At 34.6% G+C, this 16,294-nt stretch overlaps 1 protein-coding gene across 2 annotated transcripts in view; it reads left to right on the forward strand.

Moving 5' to 3' along the window:
- The window catches only part of LOC124539791 (glycerol-3-phosphate acyltransferase 1, mitochondrial), a 65,147-nt gene that overhangs the window by 39,754 nt on the left and 9,099 nt on the right, over positions 1–16,294 (forward strand). For both annotated transcript variants that reach the window (XM_047117146.1, XM_047117145.1), the window contains 6 exons: positions 9,050–9,214; positions 10,166–10,347; positions 11,010–11,246; positions 12,250–12,342; positions 12,868–12,962; positions 14,656–14,891. In XM_047117146.1, coding sequence (XP_046973102.1) covers positions 9,050–9,214; positions 10,166–10,347; positions 11,010–11,246; positions 12,250–12,342; positions 12,868–12,962; positions 14,656–14,891 — 1,008 coding nt within the window. The remainder of the gene's footprint in view (positions 1–9,049; positions 9,215–10,165; positions 10,348–11,009; positions 11,247–12,249; positions 12,343–12,867; positions 12,963–14,655; positions 14,892–16,294) is intronic.

Consider the following 16,294-nt stretch of genomic DNA (forward strand, 5'->3'; position numbering starts at 1 on the left):
ATATAATACACTTGGGAGGGTCGCTAGGGTATACAAAGTTATTGTAAAAAACTATGTAATTTATTGCCTATTAACATATGAAACGATGTTATTTAAATAAAACCACAAAACAGAATATAACAACACTTGTTTTTTTTTTTTTAAATGTACCGTAATTTACTTATGAATATGTAGTTTCTTAAGTAATCGCATGGATGCGCACATGCAAATCCTATCTCTGGATTGTAATCGATAAATGACCTTATAATATTTTATGACCTCTGGAAATTTCGATAGTAAAATAAAAACTGCGTTCCTTTGATTTATAATTGGAATAACATTAAAGTATAGTTCATGCTCGGCAAATCTACTATCTCATTAAACGTTGATAAAGTAAAAAGTAAGGTAAATTAACAGTCTGGTAAATTGCCCACTGCTGGGCTAAGGCCTCCTCTCCTATTAAGGAGAGGGTTTGGATTATATTCCACCACGGTGTTCCAATGTGGGTTAGTGGAATGCACATGTGGCTGAATTTCGATGAAATTAGTCACACTTAGGTTTCCTCACGATGTTGTTGTCACCGCCGAGGACGAGATGAATTATAAACACAAATTTAACACATATATTTATAGTGGTGTTTGCCTGGGTTTGAACCCGAAATCATCGGTTAAGATGCACGCGTTCTAACCACTGGGCCATCTTAGCTCTATGCACGCGTTCTAAGCACTGGGCCATAAACATTGATAAAGTAAATTATTCAATACAATAAACAATATAATAAATTTAAAAAGTGGACTTTTTTGATTTAATATATGTATCTCTATGAATTTATTTTGATTGCTAGTGTTAATAAATAATTAAAACGTTTAATTAATACGTAACGTATAATATACTAATAATAAAGACAGCCGTCTAAAAAAACTAATTCGAACTCAGGTCTCAAAGCATTATTAACATAAGCTGGTTTACGTTTAAAATTCAAATGAAATAAATTACAAATAATTAATTAAAAACTCGTTTGATTATATTGTTTTATATTTTACTTTAAGTTCAACAATTTGATTAATATTTTTTTTACCTTAAAGCAGAATTAAAACCGAGATAAGATGTTGATATTCACGTCATGTTAGTAAAATTATCAAGCCTTTTGTTTTTAATTCATTAATCAATTATTCTCATAATACGCATATCTTACAATCTGATACGAGGGTTTGTATTGTCTACTATCAGTTCGACAACTCGGTTCATTAAAAAAAAATATCTTTGTATGGTTTAGTTATTAAAGAATGTAATCGTTTTAGAAACATTTTATTATATAATTTCATTAGTAAATATGTTTGATTTGCATCATATTCATTAATATAAATTACAAACGCAACGGGCGGGTGGCGGCTTCTGCAAAATTAAAAGTAAAAAATATTAATTTATAATTTGTAATATTTTTATTATATCTCAGTTTAATATTCTTAAAATTTAAATAGCGATGAGTGGTTTGACAGACATCACGAGTATTCGTAATTTGTCGAAATTGTATTGTTTTGTTTTAACCGCATGTATCTTTGCCTCTGTCATTAGTTTACCTGTAGATAATGTTTGTCAGTTTAATGATTATTGTTTATGAAAAAAGGCTTTATATTTAATAATAATCGATTATTTTACTTTATATATAACTTTAAATATTACATAGTTTCAATATAAATATGATTATATTACTAGCGTTTTCGACGTGTATTTTTTTTCTTTTAGACCATTTTTGTCTTACATTATGTCGTTGATTCTTCTATTAATGCAGATCAAAACACAGATAAAAAAATCAATAAGATTAATCATTTCGAAATATATGCCATCTAAATACCGTTTAAATTATATTTAATTATTTGGAAAATGCTGAATATAAACTTATAATAAAACTTAAATCAGTAAAAATATATTCCTAAACCTTGAAAAATAACCCCTTTAGCTTACAACACAATAAAATATATAAATAAATCAAATCACATCCATTTTAATCTGTTTCTCATAAAGAAGCCCAACAAGTTCATTGACCAATATTGCAACGAAATAGACTACTGACCTGACATTGGTCATTAGTATGACACCCGATATTGTATGACGTAAGATAAACAGGTTCCGAAATCCTTGATGCTGCATCTGTGTTAGTTATAAGATCGACGTAAGACTTTCGGCCGTGACTGAACTTTATCATTATTACGCTGTTGAATTATCCTCATGTATTTATCGTTTATACTCTTCTATTATTTAATACTAGTGATAGCCTACGGCTTTGTTCGCCTGGAAATTGATTGCACATACAAATTAACTTAGAATATTACTGTTGTCTTAAATCGCGATTATTACACATTGAAATAAAACTAGTTATAACGGATTAGAATCGCGTATATTAATTATTTTTAACATCCCGACCTTTCGAGCACTTTACAGCGTTCGTGGTCACAGGTAGACTGACTACTGAGTTGGAGTTGGGGTGTTTAAAATAATTAATATACGCGATTCAAATCTGTTAAAACTAGTTTTATTTCAATTTGAATATTACGTTAATTTAAGATCTCTCTGTGCCATATTGGCGTGGAAGTATTTCGTGTCATGTTTTTTTTAACGTGAAATAGGTACACACATATTTAACAAATACGACTTCAATGCACACTGTCGCCTTCTAATTCACCCCCTTAGAGATAGAACTATTAAAATTTTACCTTAGTGGGTGTCTACTCAATAAAACGCCTTCTCACCAAAATTTAATGGCGCTAACATTAATAAATTACAGTCGGCGATGATGAATCAATCAGTTGGGGCATTATTATATTATTTGAGCCGAGATGGCCCAGTGGTTAGAACGCGTGTATCTTAACCGATGATTTCGGGTTCAAACCTAGGCAAGCGCCACTTTAGATATGTGCTTAATTTGTGTTTATAATTCATCTCGTGCTCGGCGGTGAAGGAAAACATCGTGAGGAAACCTGCATGTGAGTAATTTCATAGAGATTCTACCACATGTGCATACCACCAACCCGCATTGGAACAGCGTGGTGGAATATGTTCCTAGCCCTCTCCTTAATGAGAGAGGAGGCCATTAGCCCATCAGTGGGAAATTTACAGGCTATTACAGTATATATAGATTAGCCATCTAATAATGAGCGGTCACAGAAATTGGTAGTAAGAAATATTGACCACATCCTTAAATCGTCAATGCGCCACCATGGGATAGTTCCCATCCTAGTGGATGAACATTTGAACTTAAACACACAAGCTGATCCTTGCGGTTAACCTCGGAACTATCTAGCGGTAGGTTATCGGATGAGTTGGTAATATCTACCTAGGCGGCCCACTAGCTTTATGATTTATATGTTAATTTAACAGATTATTATTACCAGAAGGTATATAGCCAAAGATAAATATAAGTATACATTAATCTCTATAATTATCTCCAGTATATTATAAAAATCAACTATAACTACTAATATTATAAAAGTGAAAAGTTTGTTTATTTGAACACGTATCATATCATATCATATTATATTCATGGTTTTGTGTTCCGATATATATGAAAATTTCTATTCAATAAATAACATGTTATATAAAAAGTAGTAAAGGTAAGTAAGTAGTTTGTTTATTTCAGCGAAGCGAAGCGGGGTTTTCATTTAGTTATTAATGTTTATTAAATATGTCTGGTATTAAAATATACTCTTATACTCAGGAACTTTAATTTATATAAAAAAAATATTTTTTTTTACAAATCTTAAGATATAAATATAAGTTTTATTTATATAATAAAAGTATTGACAGCAACAAATAAAACAATGATAGAATGATACATAACATTGACATAGTTATAGAATCGGATAATTATCGCCAATTATTTGATAGGGTCATTGTACGAAATGGCCAAGTAGTAGGCGGAATCGACTAACGGTTAGCGAATTACAACAAACGTGAAAGTATGTAGGAGTAACGTATTATTACAGAAACAAGTACACGAAATTGGAATATATTTTTTGCACATTCTTATTCTTAGTAATTATACAAAGTTATATACAAAATTATATCTAAATTAAGAATACATGCGTATATATGTGAATACACATGTATATATATGCTAGCGACTAGCCCCGGCTTCGCACTGGTGCAGAACTTATACTACATAAATATGCTACAAAATTTGATAATTTACGACATTAAAATAGAAACATCTAAAATTATCAGTGTTTGTTTACTATATTGTCCATGTACTATATAATAAAACCTTCCTCTCGAATCACTCAATCTATTAAAAAGAACCTATAAAAATTTGATGCGGAATTTTAAAGATTTATGCATAAATAGAGAAAGACAGTGGTAAGCGACTTTTTATACTATGTAATGATGATTCCAACCATAAGAGGAGAAAAGCCAAGCGAACAATATTTGAAGGCAAATTGACTCGATATTATTGGTCGAGAGGTAGAATCTATGATATTAAGTAAGTTTGTGAAAAAACGGCGTTTTCACCATCAACTAACTTATCGGATGTAAAATTGAAGAGGTTATTAGTAGCAGTGTAATAGTATTGTATTATATATAAAGAATTATTTATCATACAAGTCTTACTAGTGCACACTATAGTTGAGTTATGAGCAAATTGTATGAAATACGTTTATCTTAGATTTGTTTAACGTTTTGAAGGATACGTAAAAGGATATAGAATATAAAATTAAGGGTTTGACAGACTCCATCTTAAATAAAATTGCTCATTCATAACTAACAAAAATATGCGACATTAGACCTTTTCTTACAATAAATATTGAACATTTTAACTATAATTTGCAACGTCAACGTATTAATTAATATGTACTGTTGTCGACTGTTTATAGTCGACACTTTAGTTTTGTTTTCAACCGACTTCCAAAAGGAGGAGGTTATCAATTCGTCTGTATTTTTTTTTTTTTTTTTATGTTTGTTACCTCATAACTTTTCACTGGGTGGACCGATTTTGATAATTTTTTTTTTGTTTGAAAGGTAGTGCTTCCCGTGGGGTCCCATTTTTTTTTTATTTTTTTCCGATGATGGTATCCATATGAAAACGACATAAGTCTTAAATTTTCATTATGTATATGCGCGACAAATTGGTGAATAACTGAAAATCACGTTAACCAATTTTGATAATTCTTTTTTTATTATAAAATATATACTTCGAGGGTAATTTGGTAAAATTTTGGTAAGGTTCTGAGCACAGGATCCATGACAAAGTAACGGAACGGAAGGGAACGGAACAATTCTGAGGAGCACGTTAGCGATACTCAGTCGAATCTTTTATTTATAGGTTATTTGGATATTTGAGTCACCTTCCGTAATGTGGTTATGTTTATGTAATTATCATAGTCGAATATTATAATCAACTAGCTACCCACCCCGGCTTCGCACGGGTGCAATACTGATACTAAATATACTACAGAATTTGTTTATTTACGACATCACATCGCAAACTTCTAAAATTATCAGTGTATCTTTACTATATTGTTCATGTATTATATACACAAACCTTCCCCTTGAATCACACTATCTTTTAAAAAAAACCGCATCAAAATCCGTTGCGTAGATTTAAAGATATAGGGACAGAGAAAGCGACTTTGTTTTATACTATGTAGTGATGGAACTCCTATACGGCTCGCAGTTAGGGTGCGATATGGGGCAGAATTTCTTACTATCTTTAATCAAATTTTGTGTATGTGATGTGATGTCATATGATGTACGAAATATAGTTGGTCTTTTTCAAAGTTTTTTTGCTGAGTTCGATTACAGCTCTTTCGAGGGATCCTTGTAGTTTACGCCGCGTGACGTATTAAATCCGCATTTTCGAAAGTCTATTTTTGCTTTATTCGCAAGTTTCCTTTGAAATTGTCCTCGAAGTAGTTTCTGACTCATATAAACGGAACGCTTAATCTATCCATATTTAAAAAAATTAGTTAGTCAACATCAGCTTCACTTAAAATCAAAAAATAAATAAAATTTTAGCAAAAAGAAAAACCGACTTCAAACAAAACACTATTTTAAAACAAATGAATATGCACGAAAAAGTAATAAAAATAATTGCGTATTCAACATATTTTTTAGAGTCTTCCTAAGTTAAATGAAATGAAAAATATTAGACTACTTAAAAGTCGATTAACGATTATATAATGTAGTTATAATTATTGTTATATTTGGAGTCGGTGTCAGCTAATAAAACCCTACAGTATATCTATCAAAAAACAATACGAGAATACTTTAACAAATATGTTTTTTACAAATTACCTTTTACACAATAATATACTGGATCAATCAAGGGGCTCGTATCGCTTCTTTCTTTTGATTGTTGGGGCAAGGGCACCGTGGCTGACACCGGCTCCAAATATACCAATAACTATAACTACATGATATAATCGTTAATCGACTTTTAAGTAGTCTAATATTTTTCATTTCATTTAACTTAGGAAGACTCTAAAAAATATGTTGAATACGCAATTATTTTTATTACTTTTTCGTGCATATTCATTTGTTTTAAAATAGTGTTTTGTTTGAAGTCGGTTTTTCTTTTTGTTAAAATTTTTATTTTTATTGTTTCCGTTTGCAGTATGTCTTTAAAATATACAATATACAAGCATACATATGTCCGTCTTAATACTACTTAAAATTTGTAATAGTGTTAAATGTAAACAACAAAATAAAACATAAAGCTGTGAAACATAGTAAGTAGTCTTCGATTTATGCCGGAAAATACATACAAAACGAACAAATCTTCTTCAATATATTTGCATAACACATGCGACGCAATAAAGACTTGAAATCACGTATCATTTCCGAGGATTATAGTTTTTATTTCAATGTAATTAAGTATCAATTTATAATGTAAATATCCTCATTAGCTGACCATTCGTGTGACATTGATTCAAGGACGGGTCACGGTCAGTTGATATGTATTCCTTTGTTGTATGTGTGACCGAATGCCTTGGGGTATATCGTCCGATCCATTGTCTTTTCCTTGTCTAGGGAACCAATGGTTTCGATTGTGTATAGGGTGTGTGCGTGTGAGTAACACTTTTTGGTGTGTGTAGCTTAATAGAAAAAGGTAACTTTTTTTTTGACTATATTTATATACTAGTCGATTATCCTTTGTTATTGAGCGTCGTCGGTTTTAATCTTTTAAAAAAGTACATCTATTCTATAGGAACATCGAAACTCACCACAGAACAACGCGTACAATATCAGAATGTGATAAGCGACACTGACACCAATAATCATGAACTAGTAGTCTCCCGCGGCTGTGCTCGCCCTTTAGGGTGTTGTTTGTCACGTGTTAGGCAAAAAAGAAGCCTATTGCCTATACTATGGAGTTCAAGTTTGCTTCGTACCAAATTTCATTAAATTAAGTTCAGCTATTTGGTCGTGAAAGACAGACAGTTTACTTTTTCATTTATTATAATATATTAACATAGATTTATAGGATTGACGTATCTAAATAGTATGTCACCGTAACTCGATTCTCACAATACGACGAGTGAGATGCGATTGAATTCTTATTGAATCGAACTGTTGCTGTAATCGGCTAAATATTTCGTGAGCGATAAAATGGAAGGATATGATTATGCGTGTTCTTTTGTATGTCATTATAAGTAATTGAGATGATTTCCACTTGTAATAAGCTTGCTACAAGACCAATGAAAAATAGTTGTAAATAAAAAAAGCTTTACTAAAAAAGTAACAAAACAAAAGCTAAACTAAGGGCTTATTTTTTCCTTTAAAAAAGGTTTTCTAACTGATTCTACCACGCTAACATATATTATATCTATTAATATATTGAAAACTCGAATTAAAAATACCCAAAACACATAAATATTGTATATTGTTTCATTAATATCACTGCACGCCCTGTATTGGCTTTTCATTGTTTTTCGGCTATTTCAATGTTTTATGTTTATGATTTAATTACTACGATAGGACTTTTTTGTATCATTGTCTTTTCCTGTAATATATCTTTCGACAAAAAATAATACATCCATCTGACGTCAAATTATTGTATTAATATTTTATTAATGTTGTATAATATTATTATTATAAACTCTAATGAAATACGAAAAATAAAAACTACAATTATTATTTTTAAAAAAATAATTACGACAGATTTTGAACTTTATTTTTGGTTCGAATCAGTTACCTACAATAATATATTGTGTTTTCGCAATACCCATGAGTCCTATAATCCAATAAAGGTAATCATGCTTGTAATTGTGTTGCACGTTAGTTAGAAAGATTGGCACATTTCTCATGTTTGGCAGATCGCGTTTGCAACCCGAAAATAATGTATGAAATTACAATCAAGGCATTAATTAGTATCTTTATTCGACTTACTTAGAAGCCAATAAAAAGTAATATAAATCTCTATCCAAATATTTCCTATAATGACGTAATACTATTGGCAACACATTGGCATACAATACAGAGTAATACTCGAGATGCGTTGACAACGTTTCATTCATATACTGAAGCTATAGTAATTGTCGCTTTATATTCCAAATTTAAACCATGCGCATGCGCCTCGCTGCGGTGGCGTGACACGCGCTGACCAACCAACGCGCGGCACGGTACGACGACCTCGCACCTAGACGTATAGTAAACATATGTCATACGTGATATGTATTGCAACTAATGAACAGCTTTTAATATGAAACGTCTTCTTAATTTAGTACGTTAATACCAATATTATGATTAATGTTTACCTGAACTAAATAAGGTTGTTGAAATAGATACTCATAAAATGTTATTGTTGTTTTTTTTTTATTGGAAATCGGTCTCAAAAATTTTTTATAGTAAGTTTGAGGTATTATACTGTTGTTATAAGGAGTTGTTGCACAACAAAAAAAGCAATGATTAAAAACAAAAATATTTATCCATAGTTTCTCGAAAGGGTACACGTAATATTTGTGTTTCACATTATTATACATAAAAATATTTATGAACGGTCCAATTGCCAAGTCCGTTAAAACTACAAATATTTTCGAGCTACTAAAATGTTCTCAACGGTATATTTCATTTACAGGACTCGTGGAAGGATCCGAAGACCGAGGAGTTGGGGTCAGTGATCAACATATTAAACATCGGCAGGCAGACCTTCGCCAATGGTGGCGTGGTGTCGCGTTATCTCTGCGATTTGGCTCAATGTGTGCACCTCATCAAGTACGACTACAAGGATATTTTGCCTAGTGTGAGTATAGAACCGCTTTCATTACTTATTTGATAACATATATGATGATGTGATATGCTAAGTAAATATTGTTGTTTTTGACCGACTACGATGTATAGTATATTTTATGTATGTATGTATAGCGCGACAATTTAGATGTAGCATCGGAAAATGCAATGGAATGAAAATAAAACCGATTACTGCCGATTTACATAACCAATAGAAATAGCTCCCAATCGCTCCATTAGACGCTATTCGTCGCTATAGATTCACGCGTCAGAGAAAGCAAGTGCATGAAAATCGACGCGTCAAATTGACGAATATATTAGGTTATATGATATTACAAGTTATTACGTTTGTGCAAAGAGCATATTCGCATGAGAAATAAATATTGATAATTTGGGATAGCGTACTCAATTCGGATGTGATCGGTTTTACGAATTTTGTCGATGCGACATCTAAGTTGTGTCGTACTATAGCTTTCTATAGCATACTGGTTGTCACCCGCGGGTTCGATCTAGTTTTAGAGTTTTGGTTGTCATGTATTTGGTAAAAAAAATAGTCTATGTCCTCGGAGTTCAAATTTGTTTCACATTTTTTTATCAAATTCGATTCAGTAGTTCGGTAGAGAAAGAGCGACAATATTAGTATTGTCTTTGGGCAGTGGTGACCATTGACAGGTGGCCCAGTCGCTCGTCCGCCTACCTATATTATAAAAAATAATAATAACTTAATTTATATACATACATAGCAGTGATTCATCGATCCTCAACATAATACCGCATAAAATTACTTTAGGTCTATTTAGCGTTGAGCCGAGATGTCTCAGTGGCTCAGTACCATTGAGATCGCTAAGTTTTTACGTGCTTAAAATGTGCTTATTATTCATCTCGTGCTCGACATAAAGTAGGACAAACCTGAACCGTTGTAAGCAGCAATGGAACATTACAATTTTTTAATTACTGATTTCAGGTTATGAAGGATGAACATTTTCAACGCGCCATAGAAGATACGACACGCGAGGAACTCAAGACTACGGCCAACGGCAATCATGCCGGCGAGAAGACATACGCGAGTGTTAGGAAACGCGTTGAGGCGCGTGCGTTGAAAGTGCTGCAGGACATATCGTCGTCGATGTCCAATAACGTGCTCAGGTGAGTTCCTGCTTACCTGGTCTTACCGATTCGTTCAAGTCTTTCCTCAAATTTTTCACGTCACTCGAGTTCGAAACGTCAGTTCTGTAACTTGAACTTGACTGATGCGCTACCGCGTGTCTAGGTTATAGCTTTTTAAATTACGTTCTCGCAGACATTTGTATCTTTCGTAAGCAAAACGAAACGTCTCTGAATATTCTAAAAATTTATTGTTATACTTTTACTTGTAATCTGTTATTGAGTAAAGTATCTATATGGCGAAAAGAAACTAAGATCACGCTTATGGACTATTACTTGTACCTAATACTCTTGCTATAGTTAATTCAATTTCTATACCCAAAAGTTCTATATTAAATTGTGTAAATTTTCAGTTTGTTTAACAAGAATCGGTTTCGCAAATATATTACCGAGAATTTCCGTTTCAGTCGAAGTAATTTGTCCTTAACTTCTTATTACTCTTTAAATCCTTAAAACACACAGATTCACGGACACATGACAGAGTCGTGGTCAACTATTAATTCGTTGTATTTCTCTAATATCGACTAACTCAAGATTTAATTGATAGAATAATGTGCACATAACACAATCGAATAATAGTTTAGCCAAGGTGTCCGTGCCACGTAGCAGGGTCACTGCGTACTAATGCGTGGGTCGTGGGATAGGCTGGTGGCGTGGCTGTGCCACAAGGCGGTGCGGCGCATCGCGGGCGGCGGCTGCGGCACGCGCGCGGCGTGCGTGGAGCGCCTGCGGCGCGCCAAGGCGGCCGGCCTGCCGCTCGTGTTCGTGCCGCTGCACCGCTCGCACTTCGACTACGTCCTCGTCACGTTCACGCTCTACCTCACCGGCCTGCGACCGCCGCTCGTCGCCGCCGGCGACAACATGAGGATACCATTCTTCGGGTGAGTTGATATTATCTTAATGTTGTCTTAAATTTTGCGCGATTATTACACATTTAAATAAAACTAATTATAACGGATGAATCGCGTATATTAATTATTTTTAAACATCCCGACGTTTCGAGCACTTTGCAGTGTTCGTCAGTCCACCCGTGACCACGAACACTGCAAAGTGCTCGAAACGTCGGGATGTTTAAAAATAATTAATATACGCGATTCATCCGTCATAATTAGTTTTATTTAAATGATATTATCTTCCAACAACAACAACAACAGCCTGTATATTCACACTGCTGGGCTAAAGGCCTCCTCTCCCTTTGAGGAGAAGTTTTGCAACATATTCCACCACGCCGTTCCAATGCGGGTTGATGAAATACACATGTGGCAGAATTTCTATGAAATTTGCCACATGCAGGTTTTCATCACGATGTTTTCCTTCACCGCCGAGCACGAAATGAATTATAAAGACAAATTAAGCACATGAATCAGCGGTGCTTGCCTGGGCTTGAAATTTGTTAGTGAAAATGAAATCATTTCGTTTCGCACCCCAAATTCTTCAGTTTTTAATGGTATCTCTGTCTTATAAAATATATACACTTTTTAACTCTTGTAAATATTATTCTGCTTATAAATAAATAGTTGTCGTCTACGTCTTTGCGAAGTTTTAGAAAGAAAGTTTTTCCAAAAAAGAAAACTTCTACTACATGATCCTTCCACATTTCTTCTTTCTAAGTTATAAGATTTTATTGTTATTTTATTAAATTATGTTTATGACATTAATGGTTTTATAAAAAAATATTAAAATGTCACACCGAGTCGTCTTAAGCTCAAAAGGCGTGAAATCTCTTTCCCAAAATATTTTTGTATAGCGACTCACATGTAGTCCAAGACTTCATCATCATCGGCATGAGGACTCTAATCCGTGATGCCCGGGACTACCCTGGACTAAGTCGGGCCCGACCAGACGAGATATAAGACGAATTAAGAAAAAAAAAATTGATTGCAGGTGGTTCCTTCGCTGCTGTGGTGCGTTCTTCATCCGACGAAGAGTCGACGGTTCTGAATACCACGGCGACCCTGTATATAAATCTGCTCTTAGGTAAGATAACATTAAATCCTTTTTTGTAAAAAAAACTTTTCACACGATAAATTTGATAGTTTTAATCGTGACCCCATTGGCCTATTATTGCCCGTACTACTGTTTAAAGATTTACGCTTAACTATGGGGGATTATAGAGGATGATAATAATAATTTCTTGTAAATTAGTATTCTTTTTTTATGGAATAGGTTGGCGGACGAGCATATGGGCCACCTGATGGTAAGTGGTCACCATCTCCCATAGACAATGACGCTGTAAGAAATATTAACTATTCCTTATATCGTCAATACTCCACCAACCTTGGGAACTAAGATGCTATGTCCCTTGTGCCTGTAGTTACACTGGCTCACTCAGCCTTCAAACCGGAATACAACAATACTGTGTACTGTTGTTTAGCGGTAGAATATTTAATGAATGGGCGGTACCTACCTAGGCGGGCTTGCACAAAGTCCTACCACCAAGTAAATTGGTCTAGTTATTATATGTAATTATCAGCATTTTATAAATATTAAATTTGTTTACAGGGCGTATATCTTAAACAGTCTATCGGCTAATAACAATTTGGAATTCTTTATCGAAGGCGGACGAACGAGGACTGGAAAGCCACAATTACCAAAAGGTATTTATTATAATGTACTTTATATGTTACATATAATAATGAGCTGAGATGGCCCAGTGGTTAGAAAGCGTGCATCTTAAACGATGTTCGCGGGTTCAAACCCAGGCAAGCACCACGGAATATTCCTGGCATTAATTTGTGTTTATTATTCATCTCGTGGTCGCAAAGGAAAACATCGTGAGGAAACCTGCATGTGTCTAATTTAATAGAAATTCTGCCACATGTGTGTTTCGCCAACCTGCATTTAAACAGCGTGGAAGAATATGTTCCAAACCCTCCCCTTAATGGGAGAGGAGGCCTTAGCCCAACAGTGGGAAATTTACAGGTTGTTGTTGCTTCTCTTTATATGCTTGTATGACCTCTGGTATAATTTAGTATGACATTATTAAAACACACTAAAATCGACGTTTCATTTTTTGCAATCATTAAGATGGATTCGTTGAGGGTGGGTAAGTTGTTTATCTATAAACACAATCAATATAAATAATTATAATTTTAAGCTTCTCAACTAAAAATATTGATTATTAACTGTCAGAAAACAAAATATAATTATATTTGGTGGTAGTCCATGATATTCTAATAAACAGATATGTTACACCCATACTAAACAACAGAAAAAAGTGTGCCGCGCCGGAGACCGTTTATTTTACATTTCGTTACAAGTAAAAAGGATAGCTTGATAAAAACAATAAGTAAAAGGGATAACTAGATGTTTTAATTACGCAAAACGTATTACTACGTAATTATGATGTATTATAACGTATCACTACGTAAAACGACTAAACGCAAACGTTCCAATTAGGACGTTTTCTAGTCTTCACTTTTTGCGCGTTAATAACATATCGGTTTACTAGAACATCATTGGTGGTAGTGCTTTATGTAAGTCTGCCTGTCTGACTTCTACCTTTTATCATATTCTACTGCCAAGTAAGTGCCAAAACTGTTGTGTTCCATTTTGAAAGATAAGTGAGCTAGTGTAACAAGTTCCCAGGTTTGATAGCGCACATACATATACATAAGAATTCTGTTTACACTGACAATACCTGAATGCAGTTATGACTATTTTATTTATTGACTATTATATTATTTATGCACCAACAGAGTATACAGAAAATTATGTAAATGAAAAATGTGTACAAAGGGATAACTTATCTCTAACAAGAGATCTCTTCCAGAAACCCTGAATTTAGTGGAGATTATTTGTAATACATATTTATGGTGTAGGTACAATATCAATTATTTTATATTATAAAATTGAAGTAGACTTAACGATAAATGAATATATTACACACTAAATATAAAAAAATACATTAATATATACATTATCTATAATATATATACATATATATACATTCAACTTACATTGATACAATATATATATATATATATTATAATTTTATACATACATATAAAATAAATTAAACTTAAGTGGAAAGAAAGTGTTGCTTAACTCTGATTTTAAACGATCTTATTGTAACATTATTATGGAAAATATTATCTGGAAGAGAGTTCCATAGGCGAGCGGCAACAACGGAAAACGAGTTACCATAGGAAGTAGTATTAAAAAATGGTACCTCAAGAGTTTTCGACGCCACACATGCTACACGCTATTTTCTATCCATACTAAGTATAGGTGACCTAGTTGCCAGCCTACTAAGAGAAATACATTATTTATGTATATGTATTTTTCCAGCTGGCATCCTCTCGGTGATATTGGACGCGTACCTCGACGGTACGATCGACGACGCGCTTCTCGTGCCCGTGACGCTGAACTACGACCGTCTCGTGGACGGGAACTTCGTGCGCGAACAGTTGGGCATGCCGAAGCAGATGGAGACGTTCTGGTCGGCGTTCCGAGGCATCTGGAGGACGCTGAACACGAACCACGGCAGCATCCGGGTCGACTTCAACCAGCCCATATCTCTCAAGGTCATATCGTTGTTACTACAGTTTACATATTTTCACATAACGTCTTTACTTGGTGGTAGGGCTTTGTGCAAGCCCGTCTGGGTAGGTACCACCCACTCATCAGTTATTCTACCGCCAAACAACAGCACTCAGTATTGTTGTGTTCCGGTCTGAAGGGTGAGTGAGCCAGTGTAACTACAGGCACAAGGGACATAACATCTTAGTTCCCAAGGTTGGCGGCACATTGACGATGTAAGGAATAGTTAATAATTCTTACAGCGTTAATGTCTATGGGCGATGGTGACCACTTACCATCAGGTGGCCCATATGCTCGTCCGCCAGGCGCCAACATATACCATAAAAAAAAAACGTCATCTAGTAGCTATAGGTTTTTTTTTTTTTTTTTCGAAATGTCTATCGCTGTTGGCCCTATTGGCCTCTACAGCGTCACCGGGTGGGGTTGGCGAGCTATATGCTCAGGCCTAGTGATGGGACTGAAGGGCTCAGAATACGCGCATCCTAAGGGTGCCTCCTGTGAGGCCGGACCTCGGCTTAGGACGCCGTCGTCGACTCCAGGGAGGAATGACGTGTGCATTCAACGTCGTACGCCTAGGCGCCGACGTGTCGGTAAACAGGGATCCCGACCCCGCCGGCGGGGTCGGTGTGTGTTGTCTGTATAGTACGACACAACTTAGATGTCGCATCGGCAAAATTCGTAAAACCGATCACATCCGAATTCAGTACGCTATCCCAAATTCTCAATATTTATTTCTCATGCTAATATGATCTTTGCACAAACGTAATAACTTGTAGTATCATATGACCGAATATATTCGTCAATTTGACACGTCGATGTACATGTATTTGCTTTCTCTGACGCGAGAATATATAGCGACGAATAGCGTCGAATGGCGCGATAGGGAGCTATTTCTATTGGTCGTGTAAATCGGCAGTAATCGGTTTTATTTTCATACCATTGCATTTTCCGATGCTACATCTAATTTGTGTCGTACTATACCTTTCTGGGTAGTGTTGTCGGCAGTGAGTCTGTCGACGGGATCATGTAGGACGTGCTTAGGACGCCTACGGATCGGATAGGGTACTATAGGTTACATTAATTATTACCTGTACAGCTTGAATAAATTAAATATAAATAAACAAAATTTAAATTATAAAAATATCAGTTAATAATTAATTAAATGTGAACTTGACTTTGTAATTTGAAAAGATTTGATTGGTCGGGGGGCGGAGTCAGGTCGGTAAACAATGACAACTCCTTGCATTCTTAACGCGAACAGACTATAGAGCAGTTTGTGAGTGTCGAAATGGCCCAGTGGTTAGAACGCGTGCATCTTAACCGATGATCGCGGGTTCGAACCCAGGCAAGCACCGCTGATTCGTGTGCTTAATTTGTCTTTTTAATT

This window comes from Vanessa cardui, chromosome 23 (genome assembly GCF_905220365.1).
Source record: "Vanessa cardui chromosome 23, ilVanCard2.1, whole genome shotgun sequence".
Classification (NCBI taxonomy): domain Eukaryota; kingdom Metazoa; phylum Arthropoda; class Insecta; order Lepidoptera; family Nymphalidae; genus Vanessa; species Vanessa cardui.